The 17,106-nt window shown below is 48.2% G+C and overlaps 1 protein-coding gene across 1 annotated transcript in view; it reads right to left on the bottom strand.

Moving 5' to 3' along the window:
- LAMC3 (laminin subunit gamma 3) overlaps positions 1-17,106 on the bottom strand; it is a 56,224-nt gene that overhangs the window by 35,416 nt on the left and 3,702 nt on the right. The window contains exons 2-3 of the mRNA XM_029063535.2: positions 8,726-9,030; positions 1,030-1,160 (exon numbers count right to left, since the gene is read on the bottom strand). Of these exons, the coding sequence (XP_028919368.1) occupies positions 1,030-1,160; positions 8,726-9,030 (436 nt within the window). The remainder of the gene's footprint in view (positions 1-1,029; positions 1,161-8,725; positions 9,031-17,106) is intronic.

The raw sequence follows: 17,106 nt of genomic DNA, 5'->3' as shown, positions 1-17,106 counted from the left end.
GAGGATGGGAAAATTCAAAAGAGCCAGACCGAGGTGGCTTTATCCTGCCTGGCACTCTGTCACGGCCAAATGGGCACAATCCCCAATCCCCTCTCTCATTTATTATCATCACAGTTGATTCCCTTGGGCAGAATGTCCCAGACCCAGGCTGCTCTGAACATCAGAGCTGTGTCTGCACGCTCAGAAATGACGGTATAAGGAGACAACAACGGGCGGTTTGGTCTCACCGGTGGGTGGGACGATCCCAAAGGCTTTGAACCACTGGTGTGTCCATCCTTTCTCTATGTATAGGATGAGGGTCTGGGGAGCTGGATTCGAGCAAGGATTGCGGAGGTGGAAGAGATGGCTGGGAGAGGCTTCCCTGGGGAGTCCAGGACCAGAGAAAACCAACGAGTCACACTAATTGGGTCAGACACTTGTTCAGATCATCAAAAGTTCATAGCATCAGACAGAATTTACTTCATCTCTTGGACAGGTGCCCTATCAACTAAGTTCATTCATCTGAATATTATTCTAAATACCCCAACTAACCTTGCTTTGTGTTATCAGCCTTGTAAGTAAAGTGAGTTAATGTTTTATGGACCTGAGACTGATGTTCTGCCTTCTCTGCCCAGAATGGATAGCAAGTTGGGAGGAGGAATTATTTTGCTGTTAAGGGAATTAATTATCCAATCCTTCCCAGCTGAAATTAGGCAGGCTCTCTGGTTGTGATGCGTTACTTCTCTTTCTCTTGTACTCTCCCTTCTGCTGCATAGGACACAAACCTGAAACACGCAATCTCATGGCAGTATAGTTTTAAATTAAATTCTCTCTTTCCCTCGACTCTCACTGCTCTCTCTTCCTCCCTCCCTCCTCTCTCCCTCTCCATCTTTGCCTGCTTCCCAACAGCAGCAAGCTGGATTCCCCTGCATGTGTCTTAAACTTTCCACACTGGGAGCACGACATTCCGAATTCACTGGGGTGCTTAGCTGCCTCTTCTGTCACGTTACCGAAAGGGGCTCACTCCCTTCCCACTATTCCCCAACTTACCTGCCCCCCACAGAGAAGTCAGAGATGGCATAGTAGTAGGACTGAAGCACCTTGGGGTCCTTGAAGATGTCATCTCCAAAGGTATTGAGCCGGTCCAGGGAGATGAGCAATTCAGTGCTGGTCACCCATTCCTGCAAAGGGAGATTCAGGCCAACAACCTTTGAGGGTGCCCGGTTTGGGCATCCCCCTCGGTCCCTACACTGACCACTTCCCCAGGGTCTCCCCTGAAGCATGGTTCAGTCCCTTGCTAATGTCGAAAGTCATGGAATTCCTAGTTCCAGGGCAAAGAATGATGGAATCCTAAATCTGGGAGGAAAGAGGTCACCTGGTCTAGCCCTGGCCTCAAGTGGTCAGCATTCAAACACTCTCAGAGATAATGATAATAATAATAAAAAGTGGTATTTGTTAAGTGATTACTATGTGCCAAGCATTATACTAAGCAAAGGGGTAGATGCAAGATAATCAGGATCCCCATGGGGTTCACAGTCTAAGTAGGATGGAGAACAGGTACCGGATCCCCATTTTGCAAACGATAGAACTGAGGCACAGAGAAATAATATGACTTGCACAAGGTCACACAGCAGGTAAGTGGTGGATGCGGGAATTAGAACCCAGGTCCTATGAGTCCTAGAGCTTTGCTCTTTCTACTAGACCTCACTGCTTCTCTCAGATTAATGTTATTTCTCCTTGGTATTGTGTTCCAGTGTCTTATCAGCCCAGCAGGCAGAAAGTACTTCCTAATGTCTAATCTAAATCCCACCGGCTGCAATTTGTCTCAATCTCTGTAGAGGTAGAACAACTGTTCTCCATCATTCCTGAAATATTCTTTCACGTATTCTAAGCCCATTATTAAGGTCTTCCCAGCCTTCTCTTCTACAGAGTAAATAAACCCAGTTACGTTAGCCTTTCTACATATGGACATATGTAGAACCCTTTAATCCAACCCTTTAATCCAACCCTTTAATCATTTTGATTGCTCTCCTCTGGCTCTTCTCCAAATTCAACATATCATGCCCCTCCTCTCCTACTTTTTCCCCCCAAATATGTTCTTTTCTTCTTCAAAACTCTACTAAAAACCCACCCGCTTTCCTAGATTAACCCCATCTGGCTCCAGGAATTCCAATCATCCCACTAATCCATGGGATGTATGTGTAATGCCTCTGTAAATTATGTTTATGGGATTTGGCCACGTGGGTCCCTGGGTACCTTGTTTCTGTCATTTGCTTCTGTAACGTGGGTTGGATGTTTCCTTTTGGCTGTCCTGCATCCCCCATTAGGCTGAGCGATCCTCACAACACCTAGTACGGACTCTGCAACAGTAGCCACTCAATACAGACTGGGCCTTTCATTCATTCATTCAATCATACTTTTTGAGTGCTTTCTGTGTGCAGTGAATTTTACTAAGCTCTTGGGAGAGTATAATATCACAATAAACAGACACATTCCATGCCCACAATGAGCTTACAGTCTTGGGGGGTAGGGGGGAATAGACATTAATATAAATAAATAAATTACAGATATAATAAATAAAATACAGATTGACTGGCATGGAGATTCCAAGGTTCCTGACAGAGGCCAGGTCAAAGCTATGCAGAAGGAGAGTGGGTGGTTTCCTTCTTGCTCTGCACCTCCTCCAACTCTTTTTTAATGACACCAGGCTTCATTTAGTCAATCATTCCTTCACTCCTACATTCCTCGGCACCACCGAATACGGTTGGTGGTGTATTAGACGCCCAGAGCCCTGCGGAACAGCTAGCTAGTCCTCCATTGGCAGCACTCAAGGTCCCGCTCGCGGGGCAGACTGGGGTAGGCCGGGGATCAGGGGACCAAAGGAGAACCTGAAAAGGAGGGGAGGGTCACACTTGAGAGAAGAGTCTTCTTGTGCCACGTGGAAAGCCTGAAGCAGGTCCAATAAGGATTCCCATGTAGGTGAAGGCGATAGAACCTCTCAGTCGGGGCGGTGGTGGTGGCTGGTTCCTCCTCTTCTTCTCCCCGGGGAGGGGTAATATTAGACGCAGCCACAGCCGCCATCGGTGAGGCTGAATTGGCTCTTCCGTGTTTTGTGTGGGAGTTTCTGGCAAGACCTAAAAACCACCATCTAGTAGCGCCAGGAGCTATTCATAGCCCAAAGGACCAGCCTGGCCACAGTCTGCCGCTGCTCCCGGCCATCTGTTGCTGACAGCCACCCTGCTTAGAAGGCAACTGAGCTGGAGGTTGCTGGTGAGTGATGGTGGAAGAAACCTCCTCCACCTCCACCCCACTACCCTCATTACTATCCCTTCCTCTTTCTCCTTCCTCACCTCTTCTTTTTCCCCTGTCTCTGTAACCTGTTTTTTTTTTTAATTGGGTATTTGTTAAGCACTTACTGCATGCCTGACACCATACTAAGCGCTTAGAAGAGTGCCCAGCACTTAGAACAGTGCTCTGCACATAGTAAGCGCTTAACAAATACCAACATTATTATTACTAAGTGCTGGGGTAGATACACGCTAATCAGATTGGATACAAGACTATGTTTCCCATGGGACTCACAGTCTTTATCCCCATTTTACAGATGTAGTAACTGAGGCACAGGGAAGTGCAGTGACTTGCTCAAGGTCATACAGCAGACAAGTGGCAGAGCCGGGATTAGAACCCAGGTTCTCCTGATTCCCAGGCCCGGGCTCTATCTACTGCTTCTATCCTTTTCCCCCCATTGCTCCTCTCTCCCTTCCAGCCCTTCTGCTCCTGCTCCATTTTAGACCCCTCCTTCTCCAAATCTGCTCAAAGTGATCAGATTTCTACCCATTTTATCTGAGGGGCTTTTTTTTAAAAAAAAAGTATATATTAAGCACACACTATGTGTCAAGTACTGTACTAAATGCTGGGGTAAGTACAAGATAATCAGTCCGGTCACATCCCTGTGACATAAGGAGTTCACAGTTTAAGTAGGACAGAAACAGGAGGCCTCTCAAGTGGTGAAATGCCTTTTCTTCCCCCAACTCACTTGCTTAGCACTGAATTCAGCCTCTGAAGGATAAAAGGGTTGAGGGCCAATGATAATAACGGTAATTATGGCATTTGTTAAGCACTTACTATGTGTCAAGTGCTGTTCTAAGCACTTGGGAGGATACAAGATAACTGGGTCGGACACAATTTCCACACCATACAGAGGTCAGTCTAAATAGGAAGGACAGGTAACAAATCCCCATTTTATAGATGAAGTAACTGAGGCACAGAAAAGTTAAGTGTCTTGCCCAAGATCACAATGCAGGCACATGGAAGAGTCAGGAATAGAACCCAGGTTCCCAGACTCCCAGGTCCCGTGCTCTTTCCATTAGGCCGCACTGCTCCTCCACTCTAGAACTGAATGGGGTTTGGTCCTGGGAACTCAAGATTATAGTCGTGCCTCACTCCTAGAGCTGTACTTGCTGGGGAGAGACCTGAGGGGGAGAAGAGTTTTGGAGTCAGGGAGAATGAACTACTCTTCCCTGAAGTTTCCCCTCACTCGGGTCCCTTACCTCATTTTGTTCATAATTCCTGACTCTGCCCCTATGTGTGAAAAACTCAAATCCTCTCCCAAGGCAAAACCCACAAAATCTCTGGATTTAGGAATTTAAAAAATTGCTCATCCTGTGTCTGTCTGGTTTATGCTACCTGTTTGACCATAAGTTATTTGAGGTCAGGGGCCTGGCACGTAGTAAGCACTTAACAAATGCCATGAAAAAAACTCAAGTAAAAATAACCCTACGGAACACAGAGCTGGTAGGCACTTTCAAAGATCATCTCTCTGACTCCCTGCCTGGAACACTTAACCATCCAGGACAGCTCTGTTTAATTATGAACCACCAGCATTTAGCATCACTTGCCCAAAAGCTCTTCATAAATCACAGATTCGCCGAGCTGGAAGGGACCTCTGGAGGTCATTTGGTTCAATCCCCTGCTTCCAAGCATATTATTGTACAGCAAATTCCCTCTGCTTCATGCTGTCGGAGACTGTTGCCCTAAAGCTTCCCACCCCGAGGCTCATCTCTAATTGCGTCCTCCTCCTCGACATGCAGATGAGCTGGAGATTTGGGAAGGGAGAGGGGGGAGTGGGGAGAGTGGGGGAAGACCACTGACTGGGTTATGATGGGTTTCAGTGATTGGCTCTTCAGCAGAGCGGTTAACCTGGGTCCATGGAGGTGTGACGAGCCTCAGTCCCAGCTCCTGGTGCAGGACAGAAAAGACAAATCCGGCTCTCCCGCAACGATGGCAGAATCAGGTTTCCGCTGGTTTGCCTGGCAGGGAAGCAGGAGCAGCCCAGGGCTTCAGGACTTCCTGACCTTCTCTCTGCTCCACCGCTGGCCAGACGCAGGGGAGCCCGGGTCACTTTCGGGAGCTATTTGGAGCCCCTTGCCCCCTCTCCCTTCACATGGAACCCCGTAACAGTGGTGTAACAGATCAGCTGAAGGAGAAATTTATAGTTTCCTAGCTGTAAGGTCCTTGCCAGCCAGCACCTCCCACCCCTCCGCTTTGTGGAAAAGATGTTGAACTGGGGGATAGTCACGACATTTTCCTAGGGGAAAGACTTCCTCTAGGGAATTGTTTGTCTGTCCTGACCTGGGAAAAATCTCAGCAGGCCTACCTGCAGCATTTTCCATAAGATTCCACTCTTTCAACTGGGTCTAAGTCACTGAGTGTCAGGCCAGATTCAACGTTCCGAACAGTGGAGCGTCAGAAGGCAGTGTGGTCTAACGGAAACAGCATGGGCCTGGGAGTCAGAGGAATTGGGTTCTAAACCTGGCTCCGCCACTTGTCTGCTGTGTGACCTTGTGCAAGTCACTTAACTCCTCCGTGCCTCAGATTCCTCAACTGTAAAAGGGGATTCAATAATAATAATAATAATAATAGTTATGCTATTTGCTGAGTGCTTACTATGTACCAGGTACTGTGCTCTGGGGTGGATACAAGCAAATCGGCTTGGATACAGTTCCCGTCCGATGTGGGGCTCACAGGCTCGATCCCCATTTTACAGATGAAGTGACTGAGGCACAGAGAAGTGAAGTGACTTGTCCAAGGTCACATGGCAGTGAAATGGCAGAGTGGATATTAGAACCCACGGCCTTCTGACTCCCAGGCCCGTGCTCTATCCACTACACCATGTTGCTTCTCTCTGCCTTTTTCCCTCCTACTTAGACTGTGAGCCCCTTGTGTGAGAGGGAGTGTGTGCAACATAATTAATATGAATCTACTCTAGCTCTTAGGGTACAAAGTACTTGATACAAAGTAAGCACTTGACAAATAAAATAATGATAATAATATAATAATAGCGGCAGTTCTGTTTGCTCTTCTTTGTCCTGTCCAGTCGGAGCTCCTGGTTAAAGGGTCGGGGTGAGGAGTGGGAGAAGGTTGCAGAGGTGTTGGGGGATGCCAGGAGAAGATAGGTCGAGAGGGTGGAATTTCTGAAAAGGTTGCCTTTCCACTGGGTACTTAGTTTGGGTTTCCACAGAGGCACCTACCTTTAAATTAGACATCATCGACCTTGGGTAGGAATTTAATATAAATTAAGCCCTTCCCTCTACGGTGACAGCACAGCTGACAAGTGCTGGAACTCAGTATGCTAGGAATTTAGTAGCGTTGTCTAAAGAGCTCTGAGCCCCTCAGAGAATCAACCAATAGATCAATCAATCAATTGTATTTATTGGGCACATACTGTGTGCAGAACACTGTACTAAGCACTTGGGAGAGTACAAGAGAGTCGGTAGATATGTTCCCTGGCCACGACAAGCTTACAGAGAGGAGTCTCTAATCCGATATGAAATAATAATTCAGATACAAAAAACAACTAATGGACAGGGAAGGGATGTTTTCTGCAGCGGAGGCTCTACACATCAATCGATCAATTGATTGTATTTATTGAGCACTTATCGTGTGCGGAGCACTCCACTAAGCACTTGAGAGAGTACACTATAACATGCTAGGTGACTTTGAATGAACACCTCTCCATCACTGCCATCACCTTGAGGATCAGCACTTGCTCCCCATCATTCACCATTCATTCAGTCGTTCAATCACATTTATTGAGCGATTACCGTGTGCGGAGTACTGTACTAAGCACCTGGAAAAATATGATATAACAATAACGGTGGCATTCTGTGCTTACAGTCTGCGGGGGGAGAGACAGACATCGATACAAATAAATAAAATTACAAGTATGCACATAAGAGTTGTGGGGCTATGAGGTGGGGGAAGAGCAAAGGGAGCAAGTCAGGGTGACGCAGAAGGGAGTGGGAGATTAGGAAAAGTGGGGCTTAGTCTAGGAAGGCCTCAGGGAGATGTGCTTTCAATAAGGTTTTGAAGGGAGGGGGGAGAGTAACTGTCTGTCGGATTTAACCTGCTTCCTGTTGTTCATTCCCAGAGAACTATATGGGCACGGGAACATGCCATATTATTCTACCCACACAGTGACTACACAAACACACACGTGCAAGCAAACCCACACACACAGAGGCACACTCCTCTTGCATTGTGGCTGAATTCCTGCCAGTACATACCTTACATTGTAGGCATCGGTCCACCAGCCCACACACCCATCCCTTCCATTAATCTTTCAAATATTGCCTCTCGCCCACTCACCTAAGGTGAGTCACAGCGCAAACTGGAGAGCGGGAAAGAATGTTGATATGGTTCTCTTGGCTGCATCCCTAGTCAACAACATCATCGTCCTGTAGGGTATTTGGGGCTGGTGAATGTTTGGGGTTAATTTGGCAAGGCTGCTTGTCCAGCAGCACATCTGTTGCAGTGGCGATAGGTGTTTGGGTGGGATGGAGAGATGGTCCCCAAACTGGATGGAGGCAGCTGATCTCCTCCTTGACATATTAGATGGAGGGTACATGTTTTTTGGTTCTGTGTGGACTAGATAATTCTAAGCTGGCACTAGGTGTCTTCTTTTACCCTTAATGGTATCTGTTAAGTGCTCACTCTATGCCAGGCACTCTCCTAAGAGCTGAGGTAGGCACAAGGTAATCAGATTGGACACAGTCCCTATCCCACATGAGGCTCGAGCTCTTAATCCCCATTTTACAGATGAGGTAACTGAGGCCCAGAAAAGTGAAGGTCACATAGCAAGCAAGAGGCCAAGATAAGAAGCAGCGGGGCCTAGCGGAAAGAGCAGGGGCCTGGGATTCGGAGGCCCTGGGTTCTAATCCCAGCTCCGCCTCATGTCTGCTGTGTGACCTTGGGTAAATCACTTTACCTTTCTGTGCCTCAGTTACCTCATTTGTAAAACGGGGATTAACGATATGAGTCTCACTTAGGGCATGGACTGTGAGCAACCTGATTATCTTGTATCTACCCAGTCCTTAGTATGGTGCCTGGCACATAGTAAGTGCTTAACAAATACCATAGAAAAAATTGCCAGACCTGGGATTAGAATCCCCAAACCCCACCCAGCCCACGTCAGTCCTCTGAGGCTGCCATATATTGTACTCCCTCAAGTGTTTAGTACAGTGTTCTGCACACGGTAAGCACACAGTAACTACGAGCAGTTGATCGATTGACCTAGAGTGCAGTGTCAGCCTCAGAGCCGTTGCGGTGAACTGCTTCTAATGAGAGCTAACTCCGTTTCCATCCTATGCCTTAGAAGCAGCCTCTGAGCCTCTGGGAGAAGTATCCCAGGGCGATGACGGTCATTTCTACCGGGCCCTCCCCCGGAGGGACGCCCAAGGCGGCCTACCTGCAGCACGGGGCTCTCGTCAAAGTTGTAGGCGCTGGGCCGGCCCTCCAGCGTGGAGAAGGCCACGTTGCCGCCGCTGAGCGGGGAGATGTCGCTGAACTCAGGAGTGCAGAAGGCTACCCGCTCGTCCTCTCCGGGCCGCAGGTACTGCCGCTCCTGCTGCCCGTAGGTCTTCCAGCACGAGGCACTGTAGAACTGGTAGGGCACCCAGGGGCCACCCGCCCGGCTGCGCTTGTAGATGGCAAAGCTCTCCGGTCTGCTGGTGTGGAACTTGAGGCGCACGTAGGTGATCTCGTAAGCTTTCCCTGTAGCCGGGAAGAAAGAGACCACCTAAGAAGGGTTGGGATTGGGTGATCTTGTTGCTTGTCTCTGAAGGACAGGATTGACCTGATGATAATAATAATAATTCTTGCTCAGCGTTTACCGTGTGCAAGAACTCTTGTAAACACTGAGGTAGTTCAGTGACGCTGAGTTCAGTGACATCTCTTCACTGAGCGAAGTAGATACAGGCTAATCAGGTTGGACACGGTCCCTGTCCTGCAGGGACTCACACTCTTAATCCCCGTTTTACTGATGAGGTAACTGAGACCCAGAGAAGTGAAGTGACTTGCTCAAGATCACACAGTAGACATGTGGCAGAGCTGGGATTTGAACCCAGGTCCTTCTGACTCCCGGGCCCGTGTTCTATCTGCTCTGGTTTCAGCGGCAGACGGGCAGAGACTCGTAGAGCCCTAAAGAGGTTACTTGTCCGAGCGCCCTTTTTTTTTCCCCTATGGAATTTGTTAAGTGCTGTACTAAGTACTGGGGTAGATACAAGATAATCAAATTGAATACAGTCCCTGTCCCACATGGGGCTCACAGTCTGAACCCCCATTTTACAGATGAGATAACTGAGGCACAGAGAAGTGAAATGACTTGTCCAAGACCACACATCAGACTAGTGACGGAACTGGGATTAGGACCAAGGGGCTTCTGACTCCCAGGGCTGGGCTCTATCCACGGATGGCCCTATTTACCCTCTTATTTAGAGAGCAGCTGCAGGGGAGATTCTGTACATCAACAGTTCTCAGCATGAAGCTGTTGCTCTCGCATCTTTCACCCTCTAATTGTGGGGCTCCCTCAAGGCTCTGTTCTGAGTCCCCTTCTCTTCTCACTTCACACTCTCTTCCTTGGGCATCTGCTTTCATGATTTCAGCTCCCAGAGCTCTGCAGAAGGTTCTCAAATCGATGATACTAGCCCCAATCTCTCAGCTCCTCTTTCATCTTACCTCGAGGGTATCTCTACATGGATGACCCACTGTCACTTTAAATTCAATATGACTAAAACTAAATTCCTCAACCTCCCTCTCAAATCCACTCCTCCACATAACTTTCCCATGGTATCATGACGATTGGCACATTCTGTGCTATGAAACGTTAATTAAGTGAAATCCTTCAAGGCTGGGAGGTGGGCAACACCTCCCACTAGGCTGGCAACAGACTGTATCAGAAGACTGGCAATTGTCAATCACAGGGGAGGTGGCACCATGTCGGATCACATTTCAACCCCTTTAATTTGCGATTGGTAAAACTGACGGGATTTCCCTAACAACTTTGCACCTGGAGAGTTTCCGGTACTCTACCAGTCTCAACTATAATAATAATAATAATGTTGGTATTTGTTGAGCGCTTACTATGTGCAGAGCACTGTTCTAAGCGCTGGGGTAGACACAGGGGAATCAGGTTGTCCCACGTGGGACTCACAGTCTTAATCCCCATTTTTGGAAGGGAGAGTCAAGCAGAGGCCTACCCATTCCATTCCTAGCTTGGGCAGTGGCTAGCAAGTGGAAGGCGATCTGCTACAAGTCAAAACTCACCTGTGCTGGGCAGCAGCGGCATGAGAGAGAGTTGAGGGCAGAGACTCAAGTATACTGCGCAGAAAGAGGCAGAGGTAAATCACTTTTGCATTTTTACCAAGAAAACTCTATGGATCCACTACCAGAAGGACTGCAGATGGAGGTGAGGCATTCTACGAGAGATGAGCCCATGCCTTCACTTCGACTCGACAGCATAAGTTAGACAAGAACTGATAGGATACCCAAACTCCTAAACCTCTTTCAACTCTCACATTTAGTTTGTCACTAAATCCAATTGGTTTTCTCCCTACTTCATTTAATGGATTCACTCCTTCTTCCTCTAAACTACCACCACCCTGGTCCAGGAGCTCATCACAGTTCAACTAGATTAATGCATTAATCAATCAATCAATCAATGGTATTTCTTGAGTGCTTACTGTATGTAGAGCACTGTATTGAGAGCTTGGGAAAGTGCAATATAACAGAGTTATTTGTAGACCCGTTCCCTGCCCTCAAGGAGCTTACAGTCTAGAGAATGTATCAGCCTCGCCTTTTCAGTCCATAAGCCACTCTGCTGCCCGGATAATTTTTCTAAAACATCATTCTGCAAACACCCATCTCCCCACTTCTCAAAAACATCTGATGGTTATTTCCTTCTGTATCTAGAAAAAAACCCTGACCTTTGGCTTTACAACGTTCAATTAACTCTCACCTTCTTATTTATCCCCTCTCTTATCCCCCTCTGCACTCTTTCATTCCTCTCAAACTCACCTCACTGTGCCTCATTCTCAACTCTCTCCTCCAATCCCTTGCTCACACCTTTTCTCCCACAGGGAGCTCCCTCTCCCTTCAAATCCATCAGACTACAGCTCTGCCCATCTTCAAACCCCTTCTGAAATCCCACCTTCTCCAGGAGGCTGTCCCCAGTTAATTTTTCTTCTCTCCAGATCATATCCTCTCAACTACCTCAGCACTTCTGTGCCACCTCAGCTCTTCTGTAGCCAGAATCAACTGAAGCACTTTTGTTCCTATCAACTTAGATACTTCACTATTTAAGTACCTACTCATCCACATATCCATCTTTCCGGTTTATTCTTCCTCCTAGCTGTAATTTATTTTGTCTCCCCGGCCTCTCTCCCAATGGGTACAGGGTCTGATACACAATAGATACTCAAAAAATAGTTATTGTTATTAAAAATAATACTGGTCTTTATTAAGCACTTATTGTGTGCCAGGCACTGGAGTAGATACAAGCTAATCAGACCAGATAATCTGATACAGTCTCTTTCCCCCAAGGAGCTTCACCAACTAATGGTAACTGTAGTATTCATTTAGAGCTTTTTACGTTCCAAGCATTGTGCTTAGCACTGGTGTAGAGACAGGATGATCAGGCCCCACATAGGGCTCTTAGTCCAAGTAGGAAGGGGAATTGGATCCCCATTTTGCAGATGAGGGAACTGAAGCATGGAGAAATGAAGTGACTTGCCAAGATCACACAACAGGTAAGTGGCAGAGCCGGAATTAGAACCCAGGTCCTCTGATTTCCAGGCCAGTGCTCTTTCCACAAGTCCATTCTGCTTCTCTAAGAGGTAAGGAGAGCTAGATAATATTATCCTAATTTTACTGATGAAGAAATTGAGGCACAAGGAAGTTAAAGGATTTCCCCACAGTCACACAACAGACAGTGATAGAACTGGGACAAGAACCCAGAATTCCAGGAATCTCACGCTCCTTACACTTAGCCAGACAGCCTCCATAATCACCAATATAGATGCCTCAAACCGAAAAGGACTATGGCTTATCTAATCCATCCACCTACCTCCAGGCAGGGCTGTACCTAAACCACCTCGCCGCTGTGTGGGGGTGTGTGTGTCCCCGGGGATCTTTGCTGTTCTTTAACTCCACAGGGAAGAAATCTTTAGAACGGAATGTTTGTCCAGCTTGTTCTGAACACCCAAGAGCTGGGACCGAGCCCTAGAGCATAGAGATCCCTGGTCAGTGCAAAAGGCAAGGCAACATTACCTTTTGCCTTGGGAAGCAGCGTGGCTTAGTAGAAAGAGCAAGGGCTTGGAAGTCAGAGGACGTGGGTTCTAATTCCGGCTCCACCACTCGTCTCCTATGTGACCTAGGGAAAGTCACTTAACTTTTCTGTGCCTCAGTTACCTCATTGGTAAAATGGGGATTAAGACTGAGTCCCACATGGGAGAACCTGATTATCTTGCGTCTACCCCAGCATTTAGAACAGTGCTTGACACAGAGTAAGCGCTTAACAAATGCCATCATCATTATTATTATGAACCAAGGAACCTTTCTGCTGGCAGAAGTCAGAGATGGATGCAGACGGCTATAAATCTGGGACTCAGGGTTCTAAACTCAGCTCTGCCCTTGGCAATGCTACATGGCCTTGGGCAGCTGCCTTCCCTTCTCTGAGTCTTACTGATTTCCTTCAAACGATGGGAGTAAAGGAACTCCCAGGATGGCTGTAAAATAACCGAAAGAGAAGGTTGAAAAGACAGTGAGACAGCAGGAGCTGATGGAAGGGAGAGACCTAGAATAAAACCCATACTCTCAAGGAGCAGGGCAATCCTGTGGAAGCAACAGGACAGGAACAAACACGGAAATACAAAAAGAAACATAAAACACAAGTGACAACAATGTAAAAACAAACAAAAGCTTCAGAAGAATGTGAATGATGGAAAGAAATAAATGCTTCATAGAGGGCCATGTGAAATCGCTTCAGGGTCCCTACGAACAGCATTGTCTAGTGGAAAGAGCATGGATCTGTGAATCGGAGGACTTGGGTTCCAAGCCCAGCTCCACCACTTTTCTGCTCTGTGACCTTGGGCAAGTTACTTAATTTCCCTATGCCTCAGTTACTTCATCTGTAAAATGGGGATTCGATACCTGTTCTCCCTCCTTCTTAGATTGTGAGCCCCATGTGGGATCGGGACTATGTCCAACCCGATTATCTTTTATCAACCTCAGGGTTCAGGGTGCATGCCATGTAGCAAGTGCTTAACAAGTACCAGGCAAATCAACAAGAAAAACACCTGGCAGGATCCAAGTGGAGTTGATGTGGGAAGGCTTCAGTGAGGAAGGATTGTTTGCGTTGAGTTTCGAAGAATTGGAGGGTCACTGGAGAAGAGGCTTGGGGAGGGCATTTCTGGCTGGGGGAATGGCTTGAGCTGTGACCCTAAGGTGGGAGTTCATTCAGTCGGTCATAGTTACTGAGCACTTTGTGCAGAGCACTGTATTAAGTGGTCGGTGGAGTTCCTCATGCAACCCCCAGCCTGTCTCCTGTCATAATTGAGGGAACACAAGAACTTCCACCATAGTAACCCAATGGACTCTGCCCGTCTGGAGCCCCAAAGCTAGTCTGACTCTACTAGTTTTTCCTGCTGTGATTGGAAAGCCGAGTATTTGTTTCCTTTCCTTTCATTCTCTCTGACATCCAGACACCGTCACCGGCCCACGAAAGAATCCCAGCTGTGGCTTCGTCCCTGCTCCCGTGCCAGGGGAAGTAGGCGAATCTGGGAAGCGAACCAGCCTCAGCTTTCTCCCAGTGAGAGCAGCCCATCCCCTGGTGGAGCAGGAGCCAGGGGAAACAGTGGTGGATGGGACAGAGGGACTTTGAATCAAGCCCAGAGGAGTCTGACTTGGAACCGTTCTAGACCAGAGAGCGCTGGGGAAACAAGCCGGAGGGTTTGGGCCCTTTTATTGGAAGACAAGGACCCCCTCACAACATTTTAGGGGACGGAGGAGGCAGCTGATTGTGTTCTTTTGGGCATCGAAGAGCTCAGCCGGCTGTACCCCCGGGGGGAGAGACCGCTCGGGTTCTGTGTCACGGTTGCATGGCTTGGCAACTGCTGCTAGTGGAAGGATATGGCACGACAGCGGTAGGGGTGGGGTAGGGCGCAGACATATTGTACTCTCCCAAGCGCTTACTACAGTGCTCTGCACATAGCATTCAATAAATATGAATGAATTAATTAATGGTGGGTTTCCCCCACGGATCTTTTTTCTTTTTCGAGTTGGTAAGAATCACAGCTTAGACATTCGCAAGGCTCTAGACTATCTGTAGACTGGAAGCTCCTGGTGAGCAGGGAATGTGTCTACTAACTCTGTTATACTGTACTCTCCCCCAAGTGTTTACTACATTGCTTTCTGTACCCTAAGCATTCGATAAACGCCGCTAACTGGTTGACTGATATCCTAACTTTCTTTCTTTCTAAGAACTCCAAGCCCATTCCCATATCTTATTTCGTATTTGCTTTATCTGCACGGGGAGAAGAGGGTCAAAGATTATTCTCCCTCTCTTACTAATTCATTCAATAGTATTTATTTATTTATTTATTGAGCGCTTACTATGTGCAGAGCACTGTACTAAGCGCTTGGAATCTACAAGTGTACTAATTGGAAAAGTGAGGCCCGGAGTTAAGTGACCCACCCAGGGACCCACAGCAAATAAGTGATGGATCTGGGTCTAGAACTCAAGACTCCCATTCTCCTGGGCCAGGGCTCCTGAGAAGCAGTGTAGCCTAGTGGATAGAGTATGGACCTGGGAGTCAGAAGGACTTGGGTTCTAGTCCCGACTCTGCCACGTCTCTGCTGTGTGGCCTTGGGCAAATCATTTCACTTCTCTGTGCCTCAGTTACCTCATCTGGAAAATGGGGATTGAGACTCTGAACCCCACGTGGGACAGGGACTGTGTCCAGCCTGATTAACTTGTATCTACCCTAATGCTTAGAACAGTGCTTGGCATATAGTAAGCACTTAACAAGTACCATTATTATTATTATCGTTATTATTGTTATTATCTATCCATGAAATGATCTTATCGCCTACTGTCTCTGGATGGGCAAGAGGAGCTGGGGGAAAAGCTGGGGGTGGTGGTGAAAGGGAGATCCCCTTCACCGCTGCATTTAAGCACCCCTCATTTTCAACCCTTGGAATCATTTCCTGAGGGACGTCCGGCCACCCTCTGGGCCACAGTGGGCTGCAAGCACGAAGAAGAAAATCAAAATAAACTGATGACCATCCTCTTTGCCTAGGGCCCCAATCCAGCTTGGAAGTAGGGCTCTTCCAGAACGCCGTACAGCACCGTTAATAAGAAACAAAGCTAGTCCCACATCCTGGCTCAGGCGAAGCAAATAATGAGTTCAAAATGGGAGAGGCTTATTTTGGGAAAAGGGAAACAAAACAAAACCCTTTAATTGGACCCATCTGGGGAGCAGCCGCCTCAGGCCCAGACTCTCTGGGAAGACTGGGGAGGAGGGGAAGGGGGAAGGGGAGGTATCACCGAGCGGGGGAATATAATGGAGACACCAGCCTGGATCCACCCCAGTGACAGACAGGCCTTGGTTTTTGGAGGGGAAGCGCGGGGAGGGGCAGGAGGCCAAGTGGCTCTAGGGGCCCCACCCCCCCTTCTCTTTCCCAAACCTGCAGCCTCCAGACCCTTTCTCAGTTGACCGCCCCCTCTTCATCTCAGGGAGTCAGCAGAGAGTCCCTTGAGAGAACGGTGATCTGCGCACCCAGATTTCCGCCTGCTTCCCGTGGGTCATTTTCCCGGGAACCCAACCACCCACCACCATCACCCGGTGACCCCCATCGTACTCGCACAGCCCAGAGCCAGGCTCCCCCTCTCTCCAGGTTCAGCCCGCGGGGTTCCCCAAGAGGATTCCCAATGGGGCAGGCCAGGTCCGGGGGCGTCGCTAGAATGCAGGAAGAAATGTCAGGGATGGCCAGCTGAGGCGTCTCCTCCAGACTGGAGCCGCTGTGGGTGTCAAGTCAACAAACAGTCCCTGACCTGCCCCTTCCAGGGCAGAACTGTTCGGGACTCGGCAATCCGGTCCCAAAGAAAGAGGAAGGGGGAGGCTGGGAGACCCAGGCCTTCCGGTGAATGAAGCCAAGGACAGTTAATCTTGGGCTAAGTAGGATTCCTGCTCCCAGGGACTCCCAGAGACCCCCAGTCTATTCAGCCTGTACTTGCCTCATCCTCACTGTTGTACTCTCCTAAGCACTTAGTACAGTGTTCCACACACAGAAAGCGCTCTATAAATATGAGTGAATGAATGAATGACTCTCTAGACTGTAAGCTCCTTGTGGGCAGAGAATGTGTCTACCAAATCTGTTAGAGTATAGTCTCCCAAGTGCTTAGTACAGTGCTCTGCATACAGTAAATGCTCGATAAATACAACTGGTTGATTTCACATCTTTCTTCTCAAGACCATCTAAAAGTTGCCCATTCCCCTCAGCATTAAGCAACAACTGCGGTTTGGCGGTCTTCCCTCACTGCTCCAGCTTGCTCTCTTCAGTCCTCCCAAGTCAACCTTTTAGCTGAACCTCACTCTCGACTCTCCTGCCTCTGCTCCCTCATCCAACCCCCCCCCCCCCCGGCCCGAAATTCTCTTCCCATTTGAATCCTACAGACTACAGCTCTCTCTTTTTTTTTTTAAATGGTATTTGTTAAGCACTTACTATGTGGCAGGGACTGCACTAAGCCCCGGGGTAGATACAAGCTAATCAGGTTGGACACAGTCTTAAGTC

This window comes from Ornithorhynchus anatinus, chromosome 4 (assembly GCF_004115215.2).
Source record: "Ornithorhynchus anatinus isolate Pmale09 chromosome 4, mOrnAna1.pri.v4, whole genome shotgun sequence".
In the NCBI taxonomy this organism is placed as follows: Eukaryota; Metazoa; Chordata; class Mammalia; order Monotremata; family Ornithorhynchidae; genus Ornithorhynchus; species Ornithorhynchus anatinus.
Note: the sequence above shows the minus strand (reverse complement) of the source record. Positions and strands in the feature narration are given on the sequence as shown.